At 40.3% G+C, this 21,284-nt stretch overlaps 1 protein-coding gene across 2 annotated transcripts in view; it reads right to left on the reverse strand.

Moving 5' to 3' along the window:
- arhgap10 (Rho GTPase activating protein 10) overlaps nt 1-21,284 on the reverse strand; it is a 215,826-nt gene that overhangs the window by 93,893 nt on the left and 100,649 nt on the right. The window contains exons 6-8 of one of the 2 annotated variants that reach the window (XM_073042921.1): nt 15,914-16,024; nt 4,495-4,599; nt 1,053-1,182 (exon numbers count right to left, since the gene is read on the reverse strand). In XM_073042921.1, coding sequence (XP_072899022.1) covers nt 1,053-1,182; nt 4,495-4,599; nt 15,914-16,024 — 346 coding nt within the window. The remainder of the gene's footprint in view (nt 1-1,052; nt 1,183-4,494; nt 4,600-15,913; nt 16,025-21,284) is intronic. The other variant, XM_073042922.1, reaches the window with a different exon arrangement.

Raw genomic sequence — 21,284 nt, forward strand, 5'->3', positions numbered from 1 at the left:
TCTTTCTAAAGAAACACTTTTAGGCATTAGAGTCAGGCTAATATTTGAGTCTCAAAATGATGGCCAGGCTGTAAACATCATAGTCATTGTGGCCTGTTCTTTAGTTTGACGTGGACGTTTTAAAATCTTTGCCTGTTTTCTTGGATTCTCTAAAAATTATTATTTAACTAATTCACTTTGTCAGTGATGGGGAGGGTGCTGGATTGCAAATGGTTCTTCTTTGACTAAACCCGCCATCCAGAATCAATGCTCCCAGGGCCATAGCAAGTATAGATGTGTGGGTGATATCGTATCTCCATGTGACAAAGAGCAGCAAGGTCTCAACCATTCCCAAAAAGACCAGATGAAGTTTGACAGAAAGAAAGCAAGTATTTGAGCTTTTTGACAAAACTGTCAAGGGAATTACCATTTTTAGGTGACTAATAATCAGATGTCAATAATGTCAATAATACAAGAGAAAATAAGAGAAAATAAATTTAATTGAAAATAAAATAATTTGCAGATACTTTAAAAATCATTAAACTACAGTTAATTTTAAATTATTTACTTTCCCCTTCCTGCAATCAGAATATTCCAGATCAAATGAAAAGAGCCTTCAATCTTATACAGGGCCTATGCTGGTGAGCTTCAGGTGATTGAAGAATTCCCTCAAGACGGGGTTCCAGCAAAGGATGTTATTGTAAGTCCTGCAATAGAAATGTGATGGGAAATTTCACAGAACAAGTCCCAGACTGTCAGAGACTCTTTTCCGTGTGAATTGCTAAATTTGCAGTTTCCTTCTGAACTTGCGACCTCTGCTACCAGGATGCCACCCATCTAGTTTTCTGTGGTCTCATACTTCTCATCATCTCTTTGCCCCATTAAATCAGCTTTTAAAAATCTTCTTATGATCTGACAATTATCCAGCCAACTTCAATTGAACACGGTTGCCAGTCATTAGTTCTACTATTTTATCTAGTGAGACAGATAAAACAGACACAGAAGACATGTTTAAAAGCTTTTCTCATAAAAACATCTTTTAGATGAAGCAGTATTTCAACAGACAAGCATACTTTTTTCTTGTAGATAAAGGTATCCCTCTGTGGTGAATGGGGTCGTTCGAGTGTGTTCATGAGGATTTTTTTTAATCTTGTTCATTAGTCCCTCCACTTCAGTCCTGGCACCCTCAAATCGATTCCTTGCCTATGAAAGAGAGTAATAAAAAACACCATAAGTATTCAGTGACAAGGAGTCAAACATGAACATTTATTGCTGATCATTACTGTAAATTAAAAACACTATTTTCACCTCTTTCACAGTTTTGACAAGCGTTTTTAACCTGAAATGTTAAGACCATTTTGTTCCCATAGATACCAAGATGTTTCCAGCATTTGCAGTTTTTAATCTTTCAAGTCTTCTAATACTCATCATTCATTGTCCTCGCTTGCAAGGCCATTACAGAGGGTCAGCAATAACTCCCGCTGTCCCACCATACAGTAGTCAGAATCTCAACAAATCGGTACTTATTTATGCAAGCCCTTTAGGGTCAGGAATCGCACTACTCTATGTTCAGATTTAGCTGTGAGTTTCCTACCTTTGAAAGATGTATCATGAGAAAGAGCAAGAGTAGGCCATTCTTCCCCTCACTGCTTCTCTAGTATTTTAAATGGCCGAGCATGCTGATGTATATTTGCACCACTTTCCAGCAGCAATCACCCCAAGGAATGCCTTGATTCCCTTAATGTACAAATTTCCATCAATCTCCTTGCTGAATATGGTAAGATTCATTTATTTATCATTAGCATATTGAAATATGCACTGAAGTGCATTGCTTGCATTAACAACCTCTCTCTCCCTGGGATGTGCTGGGGGCAGCCTGCAAGCGTCACATTCCTGTCCCAATATAGCATGCCCACAATGTTCTGCAGAACAATACAAACAATAAAATAAAAACAACACCTCCGAAACAAGCCCTTTTTCTCCCATCTACCCAACCACACAGACAGGTCCTCCAATCCCTGGACAGACCTCCAACTTACCAATTTAGCCACTATAGCTATTGTAGTTGAGAAATTCAAAGAATTACAACCATTGAAGAAAAGCCTTTCATCTTATCCCTGAACTTCCAACTCTAAGACTGTAATCTCTTGGTTTTAGATATGCAAGCTAAGAAAATATTATCTATCCGTTGCACTGTCAAGCCCTACAAGAACTGTGTATATTTCAATGCGGATTGCATCTAATTCTTAATCAAGGCCTAAAATACTGAAATACTTATTTATAACAAAACTATACACAAAGGAAGAAACAGTGCAAAACTTTTACTTTCATGGTTTTACATTCAGTAAACTTCAAAAGAAAAACACTTAGCACTTACATGGCCCCTGGAGTGAATCACCCTTGCACTGTTTAAAGGAGGTCCCCACCCAATTCAGCTGATCCATTTGTGGGTGTAGAACCCTGGACTGTGGTCCTTCTCCACAGAGCCTTATTACTAGCTGCACAAAGCTTCAGTGCAACCATCAGTATGTATACTGTAGCCTGGATTGTGCCAGTCTATATCAATCTCTTACAGACATCTTGATGGAATGAGAGGCCAAAGGGCATCATTCACCAAGTCGGTGACCTTCCAGCTATACTCAGTGTAGCCCAGAGAGTAAATTCCTCTATTGCACAGGTGCTGGGGATGAACTAGGTCAGGACATTTGCATCTGTCTCCATATCTCTTTGCAAATCCACAGTCTACAAAGGGGTGGGAGACCACCTCTTCCCCACTGCAGCCAGCCCATGGGCAGTGTGCACTGGGGATAACATGTTATCTCTACAGGACAGATCTAGTTGGGAGCCCTGCCCCACTGCTAACAAAGCAAGGTCTTGCGCTTGATGGAGCAATCTGATGGAGACATTCTGCCAGATGGTTTGGATAGCGTCCATTTAGAACTAGCCACTCTGCACCAAATCAATCTTTGCTGCACTTTCTTATTGCAAGTATTGCAAGTACGTCCTTAAGAAGCCCAGACCTAAAAACAATATTCCAAATGCAGACTTACAAGTGCATTTATAATTTAGGGTCAGAATTAGATTTATATGATGTGAAGTTTATTGTTTTGCAGCACAAGTACAGTGCAAAGGCAAAATTATAAATTACAAAATAAATATTAGCACAAAAGTTAAAAGGAATAATGAGGTAGTGATCATAGACTGATCAGGGATCTGATGGCAAAGAAGCTGTTCTTAAATCATTGAGTACGGGTCTTCAAGCTCCTGTACCACCTCCCTGACAGTAGTAGCAAGAAGAAATCATGCTCTAGACAATGAGGGTCCTTGATGATGGATGCCACCTCCTTGAGCATGAAGATGTCCTCATTAATGGGGAGGGTTGTGCCCAATGAAACTGGCTGAGTCTACAACCTTCTGCAGCCTCTTGGGATCCTATGTCCTGGGGTCTCTACACCAGACTGTGACACAGCAGTCAGAATGCTGTCCACAGTATCTCTATGGAAATTTGTAAGAGGTGTTCAGTGACGTACCAAATCTCCTCAAACTTGTAACAAAGTACAGTGACTGGTATGCCTTCTTTGTGATTGCATCAAATTACTGTGCCCAAGGCAGAGCCCTGGAGATACTGACACACACATATTTAGAAGTGCTCACCTTTTCCACTGCTGACCCTTCAATGAGTTCTGGTGGATGTTTTCCCAACCTACCCTTCCTGAAGTCCAGAATCAGTTCATTGGTCTTGCTAGCATTGAGTGCAAGCAAGCCGATCTATCTCACCCCATCTTCTATTTTACCACCAATGTTCTCACCAAGTCACTTAGCTTGCCCTCATGTTCCTGAAACCTCTCTGTATCCTCCTGACAACCCCACTGCCATTCATTATCAGCAATCTTCAATAAATTATACTTGGTCCCGTTATCGCAGTCACTGATATGGATTGTAACTAGGTGGAGCCCCAGCACAGATTTCTGTTCACCCCACTCATTACTCATTCTCTACCAGAAAATTACCTGTTTATTCTTACTTTGTTTTCTGTCCATTAAACAACGCTCAATCCATGCCAGTATCTTGTCATCAACCCCACGTATTCTCAGTGGATTGAAAATATCAGCACCCAAGATACCCGCAACACCAGTGTCCATTCAATCTAAAACACGAACCTGAATAACTGTCTGCTTTCTCATGAGATGATTGAATAAAGTTTAATATAAGAATGCCAATCAAACAAACGTGATCATTTTGGCCTCAACCAAATATACTACAGAGTGGAGAGCACTGAAAATGGACAAACAGTGCCAAGCATCCTTTGTTAATCAAGTTCCTTCTCTTCAAATTTCACAATAAAGTGGAATCCCGGCCATATATGTCATGAGCAACAGCAGTTAGAAACAAAGCAAAGGAGAAAAAGATAAAGAAACTATAACCATACACTAATTTTTGAAAGCAGGTACCAAACCTTGAGCAAAATACAAGCAAAATATATACACCCACTTATAGGCCATAAAACAAGCTTACGTTTTGTATATGGAGGTGCAGGTCAGTTTTGTAGTGATCAAAATCTTTGGCTAGTTCATAACCTTGATGATAAAATGTAAAAAGCATCTGAAAGAACGACAGCATCTGAAAGACAAAAGAAAAGTTCACTTCTTTCTGTATGGTAGTTCCAGTACATTTAGTAAGGATGGGAAAGGAAGGCAGGTAATTGGAAAAAGTAGACAACTTAAAATTAACTTTCACTTTAACCACCAAATGTTGTAGACAGTACGATTTCCCACAGAACATGGCTTCACAAGGAACCCAACCCTCTATAAAGTGGGAAAACCAGGATGTTTCTCTGACCCTGGGCATTCATATAGCAAGGAAATGTTATGAAGTGCAACATCTCAAAAGTCAGAATTTCATAGCTTGGTCTAGAGCCAGTATCATCCCAGTGCATCATGGTAGCATGTTCCCGGGGGTTGTCTCTCCACAATACAGTGTGGGAATGGGTGACAACAAGACAATACAAGAGTTCCAAACAATCTGCTGGAAGAACCCAATGGGTCAAGTGGCACCTGTAGGAGGAAAAGAACTAACATTTTGGGTCAGTTCAAAGGATCTTCAGTATTGCTTTAGGACCAATACAGAAGGTCCTTTGAATGCCACAGTCTATTCACTTTTGAAGAAACCAGACAATAACTCTTCTGGAGAGTATATTTGACATCCATGGCACTGGGGTTAAAAAAGCAATCAGGATTAAGGGCAGAAAGAACAAGAGAGCCACGGTGAAAGGGGATTCAATAGTTTTAAGGGAAATGGACATTTCAGTGGCCATAAATTTAATTGCTAAAAATGGCAATTTCCCTCCTACTACCAGGGCCAAGGACAGTAGGAAATGGATGAAGAACATTCTGAAGGGAAAGGATGAGCAGCAAAAGGACACAATAGTGTCAATAACAGAGAAGAAAAAATAAGGACCTCCAGGCACACAATAAGGAGTGGGGAAGAGACTGAAAAGAAGGTTAAACGAGCCTTTTAAAAACCAATATGATAAGATGGAGAGTTAGGAGTAAAAACTTTGCATTTGTTTCAACACATGCAGAATGATTTATGCAATGAGAAAGAATATAACATATTTAATATAATAAGTAGTAAAATATATTGAAGAGGTTTACTTTTCTTAAAACGAGATGAGACAACAATCCCAGATTTTAAAAAAAGATAAGCCAGGCATTTAAGAGAAAAAGAAGGATGTGGCATAGATTCTGACTGTAATCTCCCAATGCTCTGACTAATTCTCAAGCCAAAAGATAGGAAATTTGCAACAACAAACCAGTCAGTCTGACATCAGTAGTGGGCAAATAGTTGGAAAAAAAATTTTAAAGAATGGTATAATTCGGCAATCAAAGCCTCAAGAAAGAAAGACAATCAAAATTGGTTTGTTCACGATAGATCATGTCAGAACAAATAATTTTTTGAGGAAATAACAAAATATATATATAGCTAGGGAGTCCAAGATGTTTGCACAGTACTGTATTTGTCAATGTGGAGTGGAGAGTGAGTTTGTAAATCTGGCGGGAGCATAGGATGTTGGGAATAGTGAGGGTGGAGTGCAGCAGGAAGGGCGTGGGACAGGAGGCAGAGGAGGAGTGCCAGGGGCAGGGGCGGGTGCAGACACACCCAGCCCTGAATCATCAAGCGAGGTCATCTGATTCCAAAGAATTAGTTTACTGATCATTACAGAATGCCTCTCTGGAGCTTCTGTCTCCCTTCCCCTTTTCCAAACCATGATTCCCCTGTCCCTGCCTCCTTTCCACTCTCAATCTACAATGGAGATCCATATCAGAATCAGGTTTATCATCACTCATGTGTCATGAAATTTGTTTTTTTGCCACAGCAGTACACTGCAACACACAAAATCACTACAGTACTACGCAAAAGTCCTTAGGCATCCCAGCTATATTAGTGTGCCTAAGACTTTAGTATTATATGTGAAACATAGAAACATAGAAAACCTACAGCACAATACAGGCCTTTCGGCCCACAAAGTTGTGCTGAACATGTCCCTATCTTAGAAATTACTAGGCTTACCTATAGCCCTCTGTTTTTCTAAGCTCCATGTACCTATCCAAAAGTCTCTTAAAAGACCCTATCGTATCTGCCTCCACCACCGTTGCCGGCAGCAAATTCCATGCATTTACCACTCTGAGTAAAAAACTTACCCCTGACATTTCCTCTGTACCTACTACCCAGCACCTTAAACCTGTGCCCTTTTGTGGCAACCATTTCAGCCCTAGGAAAAAGCCTCTGACTATCCACACGATCAATGCTTCTCATCATCTCATATACCTCCATCAGGTCACCTCTCATCCTCCATCGCTCCAAGGAGAAAAGGCTGAGTTCACTCAACCTATTCTCATAAGGCATGCTTCCCAATCCAGGCAACATCCTTGTAAATCTCCTCTGCACCCTTTCTATGGTTTACACATCCTTCCTGTAGTGAGGTGACCAGAACTGAGCACAATACTCCAGGAGTGGTCTGACCAGGGTCCTATATAGCTGCAACAATACCTCTTGGCTCCTAAATTCAATTCCACGATTGATGAAGGCCAATACACCGTACGCCTTCTTAACCACAGAGTCAACCTACACAGCTGCTTTGAGCGTCCTATGGACTCGGACCCCAAGATCCCTCTGATCCATCACACTGCCAAGAGTCTTACCATTAATACTATATTTTGCCATCATATTTGACCTACCAAAATGAACCACTTCACACTTATCTGGGTTGAACTCCATCTGCCACTTCTCAGCCCAGTTTTACATCCTATTTATGTCCCGTCTGTAAACTCTGACAGCCCTCCACACTGTCCACAACACCTCTAACCTTTGTGTTATCAGTAAACTTATTAACCCATCCCTCCACTTCCTCATCCAGGTCATTTATAAAAAATAACGAAGAATAAGGGTCGCAGTACAGATCCCTGAGGCACTCCGCTGGTGACCGACCTCCATGCAGAATATGACCAATCCACAATCACTCTTTGCCTTCTGTGGGCAAAACAGTTTTGGATCCACAAAGCAATGACCCCTTGGATCCCATGCTTCCTTACTTTCTCAATAAGCCTTGCATGGGGTACCTTATCAAATGCCTTGCTGAAATCCATATACACTACATCTACCGCTCTTCCTTCATCAACATGTTCAGTCACATCCTCAGAAAATTCAATCAGCTCATAAGGCACGATCTGCCATTGACAAAGCCATGCTGACTATTCCTAATCATATTATACCTCTCCAAATGTTCATAAATCCCACCTCTCAGGATTTTCTCCATCAACTTACAACCAGTGAGGTAAGACTCACTGGTCTATAATTTCCTGGGCTATCTCTACTCCCTTTCTTGAATAAAGGAGCAACATCCGCAACCCTCCAATCCTCTGGAACCTCTCCCGTCCCCATTGATGATGCAAAGATCATCGCCAGAGGCTCAGCAATCTCCTCCCTCGCCTCCCACAGTAGCCTGGCGTACACCTCATCTGGTTCCAGCGACTTATCCAACTTGATGCTTTCCAAAAGATCCAGCGCATCCTCTTTCTTAATATCGACATGCTCAAGTTTTTCAGTCTGCTGCAAGTCATCACTACAATCACTAATATCCTTTTCCATAGTACCTCTGCTACTTCCTCTGGTTCCATACACACATTCCCACTGTCACACTGTCATACATGACAATATCTCACATGGCAGATTCATCAACAAAGTCTACAGGGTCCATGGAAAGAGAGAAATTGAATTAAGAACTGACTCAATAGAAGAAAGAGATGGAAAGTGGTTAACTGGGATGTTTGCAATTAGACGGCAACACTCAGAGGGGTTTTTCAGTATTCAGAATTGTTTTTCATGGTATAGATAAATGACCTAGACAAATATCAGAGACACAAATAGGCAGGCGTTGATGATACTGACAAAACTGGCTACATGGTTGATCCTGAAGAAAGTTTTACATCAGAGGATAATTCAGTGGTGACCGTATCAGATCGATTGCAAGAATGTGGGAGGTCTCAGGCAGCCATTTGGCAGCACGGTGAATTGACTGGGCTCAGGGAGGGCTCACTCTTTACGGTGCACGTTTCTCGTCTCAGCAGGCTCAATTCATAGCTCCCACACTGTGAGCTGGTCAGCATGTACGTGACTCAGTAAATACATTTAATCATACTACTTCTACGTCATTCTTGCTCCGCACATACGTAACAGGGGGGCAGCAAGTTGGCAAATGAAATTCAGTCTGGAGAAGTGCAACGTAATACATTGCAGACAACAAACTAGGCAAGGGAAGACATGATAACTGGTAAGACACTTAAAAATAAAGAAACACATGGATATTAGTGTATGTCCAAAATTTCCTGAAGATAGCAGGGTAGGATAGAGGTGAAGTCAGCATACACGATACTTGCATTTGTGGCCAGTGTACAGGTGTTCCCCCCTTTACAAAGGTAGAGCGTTCCTATGAAACCTTTCTTAAGCCAAAATGGCGTAAAGTGAAGAACCATTAATTTATATGGGAAAAAATTTTGTAAAAGCCAAAATCCTCTTTGTAATGCGAAAACAGGTTATTAATGTAGGTCTTTTGTAAAAGCAAAGTGGCGTAAAGTGAACATTCATAAGGCGGAGGACATCTGTATTTACTACACAAGCAAGGGTTAAAATGTTCATACTCAAACTATGTAAGAGAGTAGTTAGGTCACATTACAAGTACTCTGTACTGTTCTGCTCACCAGAGTGCAGAGTAAAGAAAGATAGCTCTGACAGAGTTCAGAGGATATTGTAAAAATTATTGTTATGGCTGGGACCTTCCCTTTGGAAGTTAGATGGAAATAACAACCTACACACAATGGAAGTTCTGCTGCTGAGAAAATGACACTGATTGCTTTAGAAAAGCTCTACAATAATCTGCAGGGTCACGACTCATGATGGTTTGCAGTGTGCTTTGCAATTTTGCCATCAACTAAACAGCGGTAGGAATAGTAGGAAAGATAAGGAAAGAAGAACAAGGGAGAAGAATGAAAGGCAGGATGAAATCCAGGCAGCAGCTTCATCTGCCTGCAATATCAGTGGATGTATATATATTTGGTCTGGCCAGCTAGGCATGGCCTACAACCTTACCATTAGCAATGCGTTACACAGACAAAGCATCATCTCCTACTTCACTGCCACATTAAGTCATTTGGTCACTCTCTATCGAGGTGATCCTATTCTTCTCACCCCTCCTCCTCTGCTACTGGAAACTAACTTGTTTTGTCTCTTTCACAAAGGGACCTGAGCCTGAATGAAATATTCACTCTTTTCATTTCCACAGATGCTGACTGATCTGCTGGGTGTTTACAGCAATTTCCGATCTTCAACATTTTTTTCCTCATTACTACTTTAATGTTAGTCTGTTAGCATCTCCAAAACCCTTAACTGGATTCTCCACAGCAAAAAATGTGTGGCCTCTAGAGCAGCAGTTCATTTTGTATGAATATCATTTCTTGCACGCAAACTTTGTTTTAAAATAACATTTCCTGCATGAGTTAATGGGGATTGGACTTGAAGCACTCAGTGGAAGGACATTAATCTTCAGCATCTCTTTATTTGCCCTCAAAACAGCATATCTTTTCCTAAGTAAGGTCTCAATAAATTCTCTTAAGGAAGCTTTCTGTAATGGTTACCTGAAAAACAAACCAAAATTGCTGAGAGACTGAGTGAGGGAATTAATATTGTATGATGATAACTGAGCTCAAAGTTGAAAAAAAGTATGTTCGATCCTTTATTATGAAACCAGCAATAAAACAAATAATAAAACAAATAAAACAAACAATCTAATAAAGCAATATTAGTAAAACTAGCAGAATTGGTGAAATAAGCAGTCAACAAAAAATATCCATCCTACGCCATTTCTATTTCTAACTAAACTAAAACTAACGAAGACAAAGCATAATGATACTCACTTGCTTCTACTATGCCCAATCCATCTAAAAAATTACCATCACCCAGAAAAAATCTGCACACAAAATACAATTCAGGCAGACAGAAAATAGATACGTGGCTCCTACACTTCTGTCTCAGGTGATTTTTGAGAAGGTGTTTAACTCACTGCATAACTTTGTACATCCACACTGCGAGAACAGATGAGTGAAAAGATAACTCGGCTTCAAAGGCATCATCCGCACGATGGAGATGTGTCTGAAAGCCGCACATGACAATGTCAGCGTCCGATCCAAGGAACGTCCATCGCCAACACCTAGAAGTGAGGTCGGAATGTGGCTCACTGATCACGTTGTTGAGATGCACGAATGACTTTGCGATTAACATAACATGAGTTCGCGCTGAAGTTGAAGCGACAAGAACAAGAGTGACTTATGCTCAACACAAAGTTGAAATGCAACTGGAGAGAGCTCGTATGGACATGGGGAGAGCATGTGTAGAGGCTACATTAAGTGCAATCAAGGAGGAGCAAAAGCCGAGGCTGATTCAGCAGAGGTGAAGGTGCATGAAGCAGCAGCTGACCTAGACAACGATGAATCTTCAGTACCCTGCAAGGTAAAAAAATTCTGTAAAGCAAAAGTGCTTTCAAAAATAATGAAAAGTTTCTAAATATCAAAAAAATTATAAAGGGCAGCAAACACTAAATCAAAACAATATTTGGTGTGACCACCCTTTGCCTTTAAAGCTATATCAATTCTTTTACGCACACTGTTGTGCAGTTTAATATAAGAAATTGGCTAGTAGGTTGCTCCAAGAATGTTGGAGTACTTGCCACAGTTCTGCAGACTTTAGCTGTCTCACTTGCTACAATCTCTCCAGGTGATCCCAGACAGCCTTAGTGATGTTGAGATCAGGGCTCTGTGGAGGCCGTACCATATTTTGCAGAACTCCTTGTTTTTCTTTTCACTGAAGGTAGTACTTTATGACCTTGGCCATCTGTTTGGGGTTATTACCTTGATGCAGAATGAAGCTGGGACTGATCAGACGCACCCCGATTGTAGAGAATCTGTCTGTATTTCTCAGTATTGAGGATTCCACTCATTCTAACCAGATCACCAACTCAAGATGTGGAACTGCAGCCTGATGCTCACTGCTGGCTGCAAACACTCATCCATGTAGCACTCTCTATGGACAAACTGCTTTCCTGTCTGAATCAAAAATTTCAAGTTTTGACTCATCAGTCCAGAGCACTTGCTGCCATTGTTCAACACCCCAGTCCTTGTGCATATGTGAGTCTTTGTTTTCACTTTAAAGAAATGTTTTTTTTGGCAGCAACTCTTCCATGAAGACCACTTCTGACAAGACTTCTCCAGACTGTAGAGGGGTGTACTGGGTTCCTGTGAGTTCAGAGCTGATAGCAGTGCTGAGGAGGGATGTCAGTTTGAAGTATCTCTTGCATGCTGCACTCAGTTTCCATGGCCAGCCACCGCACTTCTGATCCTCAACTTTGCCCATTCCTTCATGCTTCTTCAGAAGAGATTGGACAGCATATTTTGAAACTCCTGTCGGCTTCAAAATTTCTGTTTGGGAGAGACCTTGCTGATGCAGGATGACCACCTTGTGTCTTTTTGCTATGCTCACTTTTACCATGGTATAAGGTTTGATGATTGGAAGATTAAACTGTCACATCTGCCATACCCTCAGCTTTTAGTTTGGTTGTTCTTCGCCCAGGTTGACTCCTACACCCGTTTCTGTTTCAGTTAATCAGTTAGTTCATTCAACTCATTATGTCATTGATCATTAGCACCTGTTTGTTATCTTTGTATAATCATGCACAGGGCTATATACATACAAAGTAAACAATCAAGTTTTTATAAAAAGTGGATTACTTAATATATTACTTTATTTAATAACATAAAATATTTTTTCTGTAACATTTGATTTTTTGAACATCTAAAATTTGCCCTTTTCTACTGACACACTAATGCAGAAGGAAAACAAATAGACATCTAAAATAATTAGATATAAAAAACTCCAAGACTGTGCCCAAGACTTTTGCACAGTACTGTATAACTGCTTGTACCAAAAATCACAATGTGATCCTTTGCCATCACAACAGTCAATGTAGGATATATCCAAATGCATTTTTGCTATATAAAAAAAAGACAGTGTTCCAGCATTACAAGGAAAAGCCAACATGCCTTTCACGTGGTCCAGGTATTGTTAGTCAAGGTCTACAGCAGTAAAGACACACAACACCCCCTTTTGCAGTTTCATCACAGCAAAGACTTTGGTCAAGACTTCCTACTGATGCCAATCTTATCTGCACACGGACAGAATACATCCAAGGATATACATTTGACAAACCAGTCTCCACAATGCCCTCTTTCAGGAGGTGCAGTGTATTCAGATTTATCTTGTTTTCGGGCTTGTTGAAACCTAGGCACAACAGGACTAAAAGTGTTTGACAATCAATCTGCCATTTATTTGTCCTGGAAGGATAATGCTATGGAAGGACTAAGTCTCAAACCTAGTGAATGCCTGGAGTTTCTCTGTAAGTGGCTTGGTGGGGAGTTTCTGCAACATTCAAGTAGGGTTAGAGCAGGTCATATTAATAATCCAGCTAAGTATTGCATTACAAATGCTGTAGCAGAGGCTGGACAAATGCTATGGCTCTCCAGAGGCAAAGAATCTCTCTTCAGCAGACTCAGTAACTTCGCAGGCTTGCACACAAAAAACCCTGAAAACTACTGGAGGTTGCAGATCTGTTGTCAGAACTACAAGCTGCTAAAAACTAGGATTATCTACTAGAACTGAGTTTCTTGAATACAACGAGAGGAATAACCCCTATGCGGAGTAACTATCAAGCAACACAGAAGAGTGGTGGATAACTAAAGGTTTCAAGCATAAAATGAAGCATCATGACCATTATCTGACATTTTCATTCTTTATGGAATTCATCTGCTACCACACAGAAATGTTAAATGACCCAAGTCTTGTGCCGTCAACTTCCGGCAGCAAATCTTTCAAAGAGAGGTCTCCAACAAAAGCATGGATAACCAAGACCCCTATCATTATCAACAAAGCTGAAGTAGGAAATCCTATCATGAACCCAGAAAGACAATGTCTTGTCCACAAGATACCTCACCCCTTCAAGAAAGGCTGATAACTTAGAGGAAAACCACTCACAGACTACTATGTTTCAAATATCGCGCTTCAACAGAGCACCAAGCGAAAGACTGTAAAGCTATTATACACTGCACTGAGTGCAGCAGTGACCAACACATATCAGCACTTCATTCAGGGCCAACACCTTGGGCTACTACTGGTTCCAGCACACCCGCAGCAGAGTAGGGCAGGGAGCCAACTGAGCATCCATCATTTGTCATTACCTCTTCTTGCAATGAGATATGCAGGAAATCCTTCCAAAGCAAATTCTAGTCTAAAATATATCTTGTCAATATATACCTGAAAGGACATCCTGAGTAAATACAAAAAAAGGCATATGTGATATTAGATGATCAATACCTTTGGCAAAAATCACCATTTTTTGACATATTCAGTATTCAAAGTTCCATTTCCCCATACACTCTAAATCAGAGGTTCCCAACCTTTTTATGCCGTGGATCAAAACCATTAAGCAAGGGGTCTGTGGACCTCACATTGGGAACCACTGCTCTAAAGCCATGTTTTGGAATACAGGTGTCTCCCGCTTTTCGAACGTTCATTTTACGTCAACTCACTGTTACGAAAGACCTACATTAGTTACCTGTTTTCGCTAACAGAAGGTGTTTTCACTGTTGCGAAAAAAGGCAGCACACACGCCAAGCACCACCCCCTGAACTGCATTCTAGCCGGCATTGCTTAAACACATGCCTCTGAGCACCTGTGCTTTATGTCGATTTATTTTGTGCATCCGTTAGCAAGATGAGTTCTAAAGTATCGGAAAAGCCTAAAAGGGCACATAAGGGTGTTACACTTAGCGTAAAACTAGATATAATTAAGCATTTCGATCGTGGTGAACGAATTAAGGACATAGTGATTTTGGCTAAGGGTTTGTGGAAGTTGACGAAGATGAAGTTGAAGAGGTTTTGGCATCCCATGACCAAGAACTGAGAGATGAAGAGGAAAGGATAACAATTGAAGCCGAACGCAGTAGCGAACAGCCTGAAAGTGAAGTCATCCAGGAACTGAACGGGAAGCAACTGCGTGAGATTTTCGCTGCGATTGACAACACTGCAATGATTGCAGAAAAGTATGACTGCCCTGACGGAAACAGACGACAATGAGATGACATCCCAGTCTCCTCTACCTCCCACCACCCCCAACCTCCGACGACTCAGCCTAACACACCATCATCAGTGTGCTCACTGTCTTCCCGATTCCGGGAAGTGAAACTACACTGTACGTACATTATTTCTACTTTATATAGGCTGTGTAGTTTTATGTGTTATTTGGTAGCTTCATAGCTTAAAGGTTACTGGAAAGAGTGTTTTTGCCGAGAGCACTTGCGTAAGATTTTCGCTGCACTGGACAGTGCTGCAATAATTGTAGAAAAGTATTCCTACATTATATAGGCTGTGTATTTATCAGATCATTTCTGCTTTTACTATATGTTACTGTTATTTTAGGTTTTATGTGTTATTTGGCATGATTTGGTAGGTTATTTTTGGGTCTGCGAATGCTCACAAATTTTTTCCATATAAATAAATGGTAATTGCTTCTTCACTTTACTACATTCCGGATTACGAACCATTTCATAGGAATGCTCTACCTTCGAATAGCGGGGGAAACCTGTATCAGAAACTGCCCAAAGAAAAGCCAGTGGATTTGTCATGGAGTCAACAGGAGGGGAGACCTGCTTACCCTTGCCATCCCTCATAGAGTGCAACCACATTCCCAACAACTGGGATGAAATCCCAACACTGAAGCTGCATGCAATCATTCAGATCTTAAGGACTTAGCTCAGTAGATTCCCACACTCAACTCCTCTGCTGAGATTCTACTGTTGCTTGGCAGAGACATAAGTAGAAAACAGTGCAAAAGTTGACATGACACACAATCCTCAGCCACAGGAAAGGTGGGGGGGACGAGGAGAAACCGGACAGGGTGATTTTGGTTACTGGAAAGCACAATCAATGAGGAGTCATTTCCAGGAACTAACCACATTGGTTCAAAATACTGAACCATCAAAAAAAGATCTTCTTAAAACATCTAGAACATAGGCAATTCACTGGAGCTCAATAATGTTAAAATTCACCAACCCCACCATCACTTCTTTTATATCCGCAATTTTCCATCTTTCAGTTCTTTAAAGTACAATACTGTTAGATCATAAACTGATTTAGGATTAAGTATGAATGTATTTCTACACTGAGGGTGGATCATATTGACCACTGTATAAAATTAGAGTGTGTATAAATGAACAGTCATTTTGTAGGTAAAAGAAATGCAAGTATGACCAAGTTTTTCTTCAAATTTGACTTACAGGCTCCACAAATTCAAATTTCTTGCGTTCTTGAATTTCTTGCACTTTACACACATACTCCAATGATAATTCATAGTAGTGTTGCCGGATCAACTCTAGCTGACTATCTGCCTATGGGACAAAGACAGTGAAATTTCATTTTATAATTGAATTATAGAATGCAAAAGAATGTTTTAAAATACCTTAAAGGAATAGCTTTTATTCTACGTAATTTTACAAATTGTAGTAATGAGCATGAAATAAAATGTTACTACTTTTTCCAGCAGATGAAAAATTATTAGAAATACAAGAAAATGCCAGTGTGGTCCCGGACTTGTTTTAGTGTCTGATAATATACTTCCAATTGTGCATTATGCTTTGTTTTAACAAAATTATTGGCACGATCGTCTTCAGAAATTACCTCTTCCGTGAGTCCATTCCATAACATTACCAAATTGCTAATGAAATGTTAACTGCATATTTTTCCTTTTACTGTTCATGCTATCCTTTCTTGCAAAATTGATGAATGGTTAAATTATTTTACCTTATATTCATACTATAAATAACCTTGAATATTCCAATATCAAGTCTTGAGCTCTCCTTTCTCTGGAGGAAACATTCCCAACATTTGCAGCTTTTTTCATGATTTACATACTTATTCCCAGTAGTCAAATTAATTGCCCTTCAGTAACTATTTTCCAGCGATTGTATAATGGTTAACAGAATGATTAAAATTGTGCAAACTAGTCCAGTGGGTGGATGGGGTTGGAGAGGTGTGCAAGAGCATTTACACTTTGTGCAAATCCAAATATATCACAAACACGAGGAAATCTGCAGATGCTGGAAATTCAAGCAACACACACAAAATGCTGGTGGAATGCAACAGGCCAGGCAGCATCTACAGAAAGAAGTACAGCTGACGTTTTGGGCCGAGACCCTTCGTCAAATATATCAACTGTGATAGAGCATAAACACTGGAATATGCTGCCTAGCATACCAAAATTAACATCCAGCACTATATGTAGTGTTTTAGGATAATTACTATACTACATGAGGATGTTACACAAATAAATATTAATCTGAACTATTGAATATCTGTTAAAACAAAACAGTTCTATAAACATAAAAATGGTTTAAAAAAAAGAATGCTTTCATCAGCTAAAAACATTCATGAGTGCGAATTCCCTTTTATTCACGTTTCTGTGTTGGTACATTTCTCAAGACAGGTTAAGTGCACACAGCCCACTTCAATTATGGGATTGATCCTGGATACGGAGTTACTTTAGCTGGCTGTCCGTATCCATTACAAGTAACTGTGTGTACTCAGGCAGAAGAATGTAGACAATGCACCTGATCTAGCCAATTACATTGTTAAATGCATTCACTGTTACGCTAGAACCTGTGATGTGAATGGTGGAAAATTAATTCCGGGCTTCCAATTTATATGGAAATTTAGTACAATTGCAACCGTCAGATTAACTGAAACTTTCCCCTTTATCAGCTCTTTTTTCCCTCTTCCTTCTTACATTCTTCATCAACAACAGATAGGTGGGTGGGAGAAAATGTGAAAAAGGAACACAGCAAATAACTAAATCCAGTTGACCTCTTGAAGAAGATAGCAGGCTGTTAAATCATCAATATTAACTGTGTGTTCAATGTTTTACATTGATTAAATTATCATTAAACAGATGTTAAACCAGTTTCATTCTTGCTTGCACCTGGCTTCACAATTTTCTGATCCAAGAGACAACCTTCTGACTGAAGAAGTTAGCCCCACTCTAAAGAAACCATCATATCTTGATTCACACTCCTGCATGGTATTGACAGAATATTATATTCTCCTGCCTATGTCAGTGGTACCAACATGTACCACGACCTCCAGCTGCTCACCCTCCCCTTCAAGGCCACAATATAAAACCAAGGATGTAATGCTGAGACTTTATAAGACAAAGACATTGTTGGACCATATTTGGAGTACTAAGAGTAATTTTGGGCCTCATATCTAAGAGAGGTTGGTTTTATTTATCCCATCGACCTCATCAGCTCTTCTATTTCCACTCCAAACCTTCATGACCTGCCCATCATCCACACATTCCTCCCTCTATTTCCCCACCTCACCTACTTCCCCTTATTCCATGGTCCACTGTCCTCTCCAATCAGATTCCATCTTACATTACAACACAGTACATGCAATTTGTTCCATGAAGTTGTGCTGACATTTTTAAACTACTCTATGATCAATCTAATCCTTCCCTCCCACATTGCCCTGGATTTTTCCATGTGCCCATCTTAAGAGTTTCTTAAATACCCCTAATGTATCTGCCTCAACCATCACCCCTGGCAGGGCATTCCACACACCCACCCCAGTTTGTAAGTAATTTACCTCTGACATTTTCCCTATACTTTTCTCCAATCAGCTTCAAATTATGCCCCCTTGCATTAGCCAATTCCGTCCTCGGAAAAAGTCTCTGGCTATCCATTTGATCTATGCTTTTTATCATCTTGTGTAACTTTATCAAATCAACTGTCATCCTAACTCACTCAACCTTCATAAGAAATGCCCTCTAGTCTAGACACCATCCTGTTAAACCACTTCTGCACCCTCTCTAAAGCTTCCACATCCTTCCTATAATGAGGTGACCAGAACTGAACACAATATTCTAAGTCTGGTCTAACCAGAGTTTTATAAAGCTGCAACATTACCTTGTGGTTCTTGAACTCAGGCAACACACTATACACCTGCTTAACAATCCCATCAACTTGCACAGCAATTTTGAGGGATCTATGGATGTGGACCTCAAGATCCCTCTGTTCCTCCACACTGGCAAGAATCCTGCCATTAACCCTGTAATCTGATTTCAAATCTGACCCACCATAGTGAATCACTTCAGACTTTCCTGGGTTGAACTTCATCTGCCACTGCTTCGTGCAATGTCCCATTGCAATCTATAAGAACCTGCCACCCCATCCCAAACTCCACTGACCTTTGTGTCACCTGCAAACTTACTAACCAACCCTTCCACTTCCTCATCTAAGTCATTTATAAAAATCACAAAGAGCTGGGGTCCTAGAATAGACCCTTGAGGAACACCATTGGTCATGACCTGTAGGCAGTATACGCTCCATCTATTACTACCATCTGCCTTCCGTGGGCAAGCTAATACTGTATCCACACAGCCAAGCTTCCATGGGTCCCAAACCTCCTGACTTTCTGAATGAGCCTACCAAGGAAACCTTATCAAAAGTCTTATTAAAATCCATATACATCACATCCACTCCTCTAACTTCATCAATGTGCTTTGTCACATCCTCGAAGAATTCAACCAGGCTTGTGAATCATGGCCTGTCCCTCACAAAGCCACGCTGACCATCTATAATCAGACTATGCTTCCCCAAGTACTTGTAGGTCCTATCTCCAAGAACCTTCTCCAATAATTTGCCTGCCACTGAAGTAAGCTGGCATATATCCTGTCTTGCCCCAGTGGACCTTAATATCCTAATGTTTTCTAAAGTGCCAAAATATCCTCTTTATTAACATCAAGACTTTCAAGCATATCAGCCTGTTTTGTGCTGACCTCAGAAATGTCAAGGTCCCTCTCACCAGTGAATACTGAAATTACCGGTAAGTATTCCTTAAGGACCTCCCCTATCTCCTCCTACTCCAGGCACATGTTTCATCTACTCACCCTTGATCAGTCCTAACCTCACCCCAGCCACCCTCCTGTTTGTCACATTTGTGTAGAATGCCTTGGGGTTTTCATTTCTCCTACTCACCAAGGACTTTTGAGTCCCCCTTCTGGCTCTATGTCTACCCTTCAGCTCCTGGATACCACAAGACCATAAGATATAGGAGCAGAAATAGGCTATTCAGCCCATCAAGCCTGCTCCACCATTCAACCATGGGCTGATCCTTGCTCCCAAAACCTTAAGTAAGCTTCTTCTTCCTCTTGACTAGGTGCTCTGCATCTCATTAACAATGATTTCGTTCATGCTACCGTCCTTTCCCTGCGTCAAAGGGACAAATCTATCCAGAACCCCCAGCAAGTGTTCCTTAAACAACCTCCTCATATCTATTGTGCATTTTCCTCAGTACATCTGTTCCCAATTTATGCTCCACAGCCACAAGGCAGTCACCAACAGCTCCTTCAACCTTCTTCAGCCCTTTGTCCCTTCCGCCGAATACCTCCCAATTTCTCAAATTCCCACTCTCCACCACCTGCTTAACTTCGCTCACTCACCGTATTCACCTGTCACCCGCCAGTTCTTACTCCAGACCTCCACCCGCCCTTTTGTACTGGCTCTCTCCTATCCTTCTTTCCAGCCCTGATTAAGAGACTCAACCTAAAATGTTGACGGTAAATTTTCTCTCACAGTTGCTGCCTGACTTGCTGAGTGCCTCCAGTGCATTGTGTGTCATCCAGACACTAAAGTGAGGTGGTTAACTTTTCTATGCATGAATTTTAATGCTATTACAGAGAAATGTTCTTCAAGGAACAAAGTGTTTTCAGTTACTATAAAGTTGTGAAAGGCACGACCTTAATACAAATCTTTAACATATTGTTCTAGCAATAGATGGCTTGATAGGTTAATATGGTAGCAAAACATACTGTACATGCAATCTTGACATTGTTTAATCAACCAAAACAATGATTTAAAATTGAAACTAAACTTCCATTTACCTGATTCAAATAATTCCTACAGATTTAAGCAACACTTCAAATGTTACTATAAAATCAATTGCATTGTTAACAATTACAGGGATCAATAAACACATTATGCAATATTCTATTCTGCTTTGGTTTAGAGTTTACCCAAAGACAAAAAAAAAATGAAAAATTTCTAATTGTGGACCACAAAATGTACATAAAGACTGCAGCAAAATGTTAGTTCACATTATTCCCTGAATGTTCAATTGCTTAGCTTTTTTTCCAGCAAAAATGCAAATGAAGATTATTTTAAGCTAAAGTAAAAATCTAGGTTAGAAAAAGCCCAAATCAGAAAAAAGAAACAGCTAAAGTCCCTTAGAGATTGTAACTAGGGAATTAATTATGGGAAATCTGCTTATGGCAGAGATTTTGAACAAATATTTTTATATCTATTTTACAGCAAAAGACACTAAAGCATCCCCGTACCAAAAGGTAAATGGGATTGAGAAACTTACAATAATTAAAACTGGAAGTATAGCATCAGACCAATAAATGAACTCAAGCATCCAGAGATGAATTCATTGATAATGATCGGTTTCACCTCCCCAGATTCTGCAAAGGTCCCAGTGGACTGGAAAACCAAAAATGTAATGGTCCAGTTCCACAGGGAGACAACAGGCAGATAACTATAAATAAGTTACTCCAAACCTGTCGTTAGCAAAGTACTAAAACCTATAATTAAGGAG

This window comes from Hemitrygon akajei, chromosome 4 (genome assembly GCF_048418815.1).
Source record: "Hemitrygon akajei chromosome 4, sHemAka1.3, whole genome shotgun sequence".
Lineage (NCBI taxonomy): Eukaryota > Metazoa > Chordata > Chondrichthyes > Myliobatiformes > Dasyatidae > Hemitrygon > Hemitrygon akajei.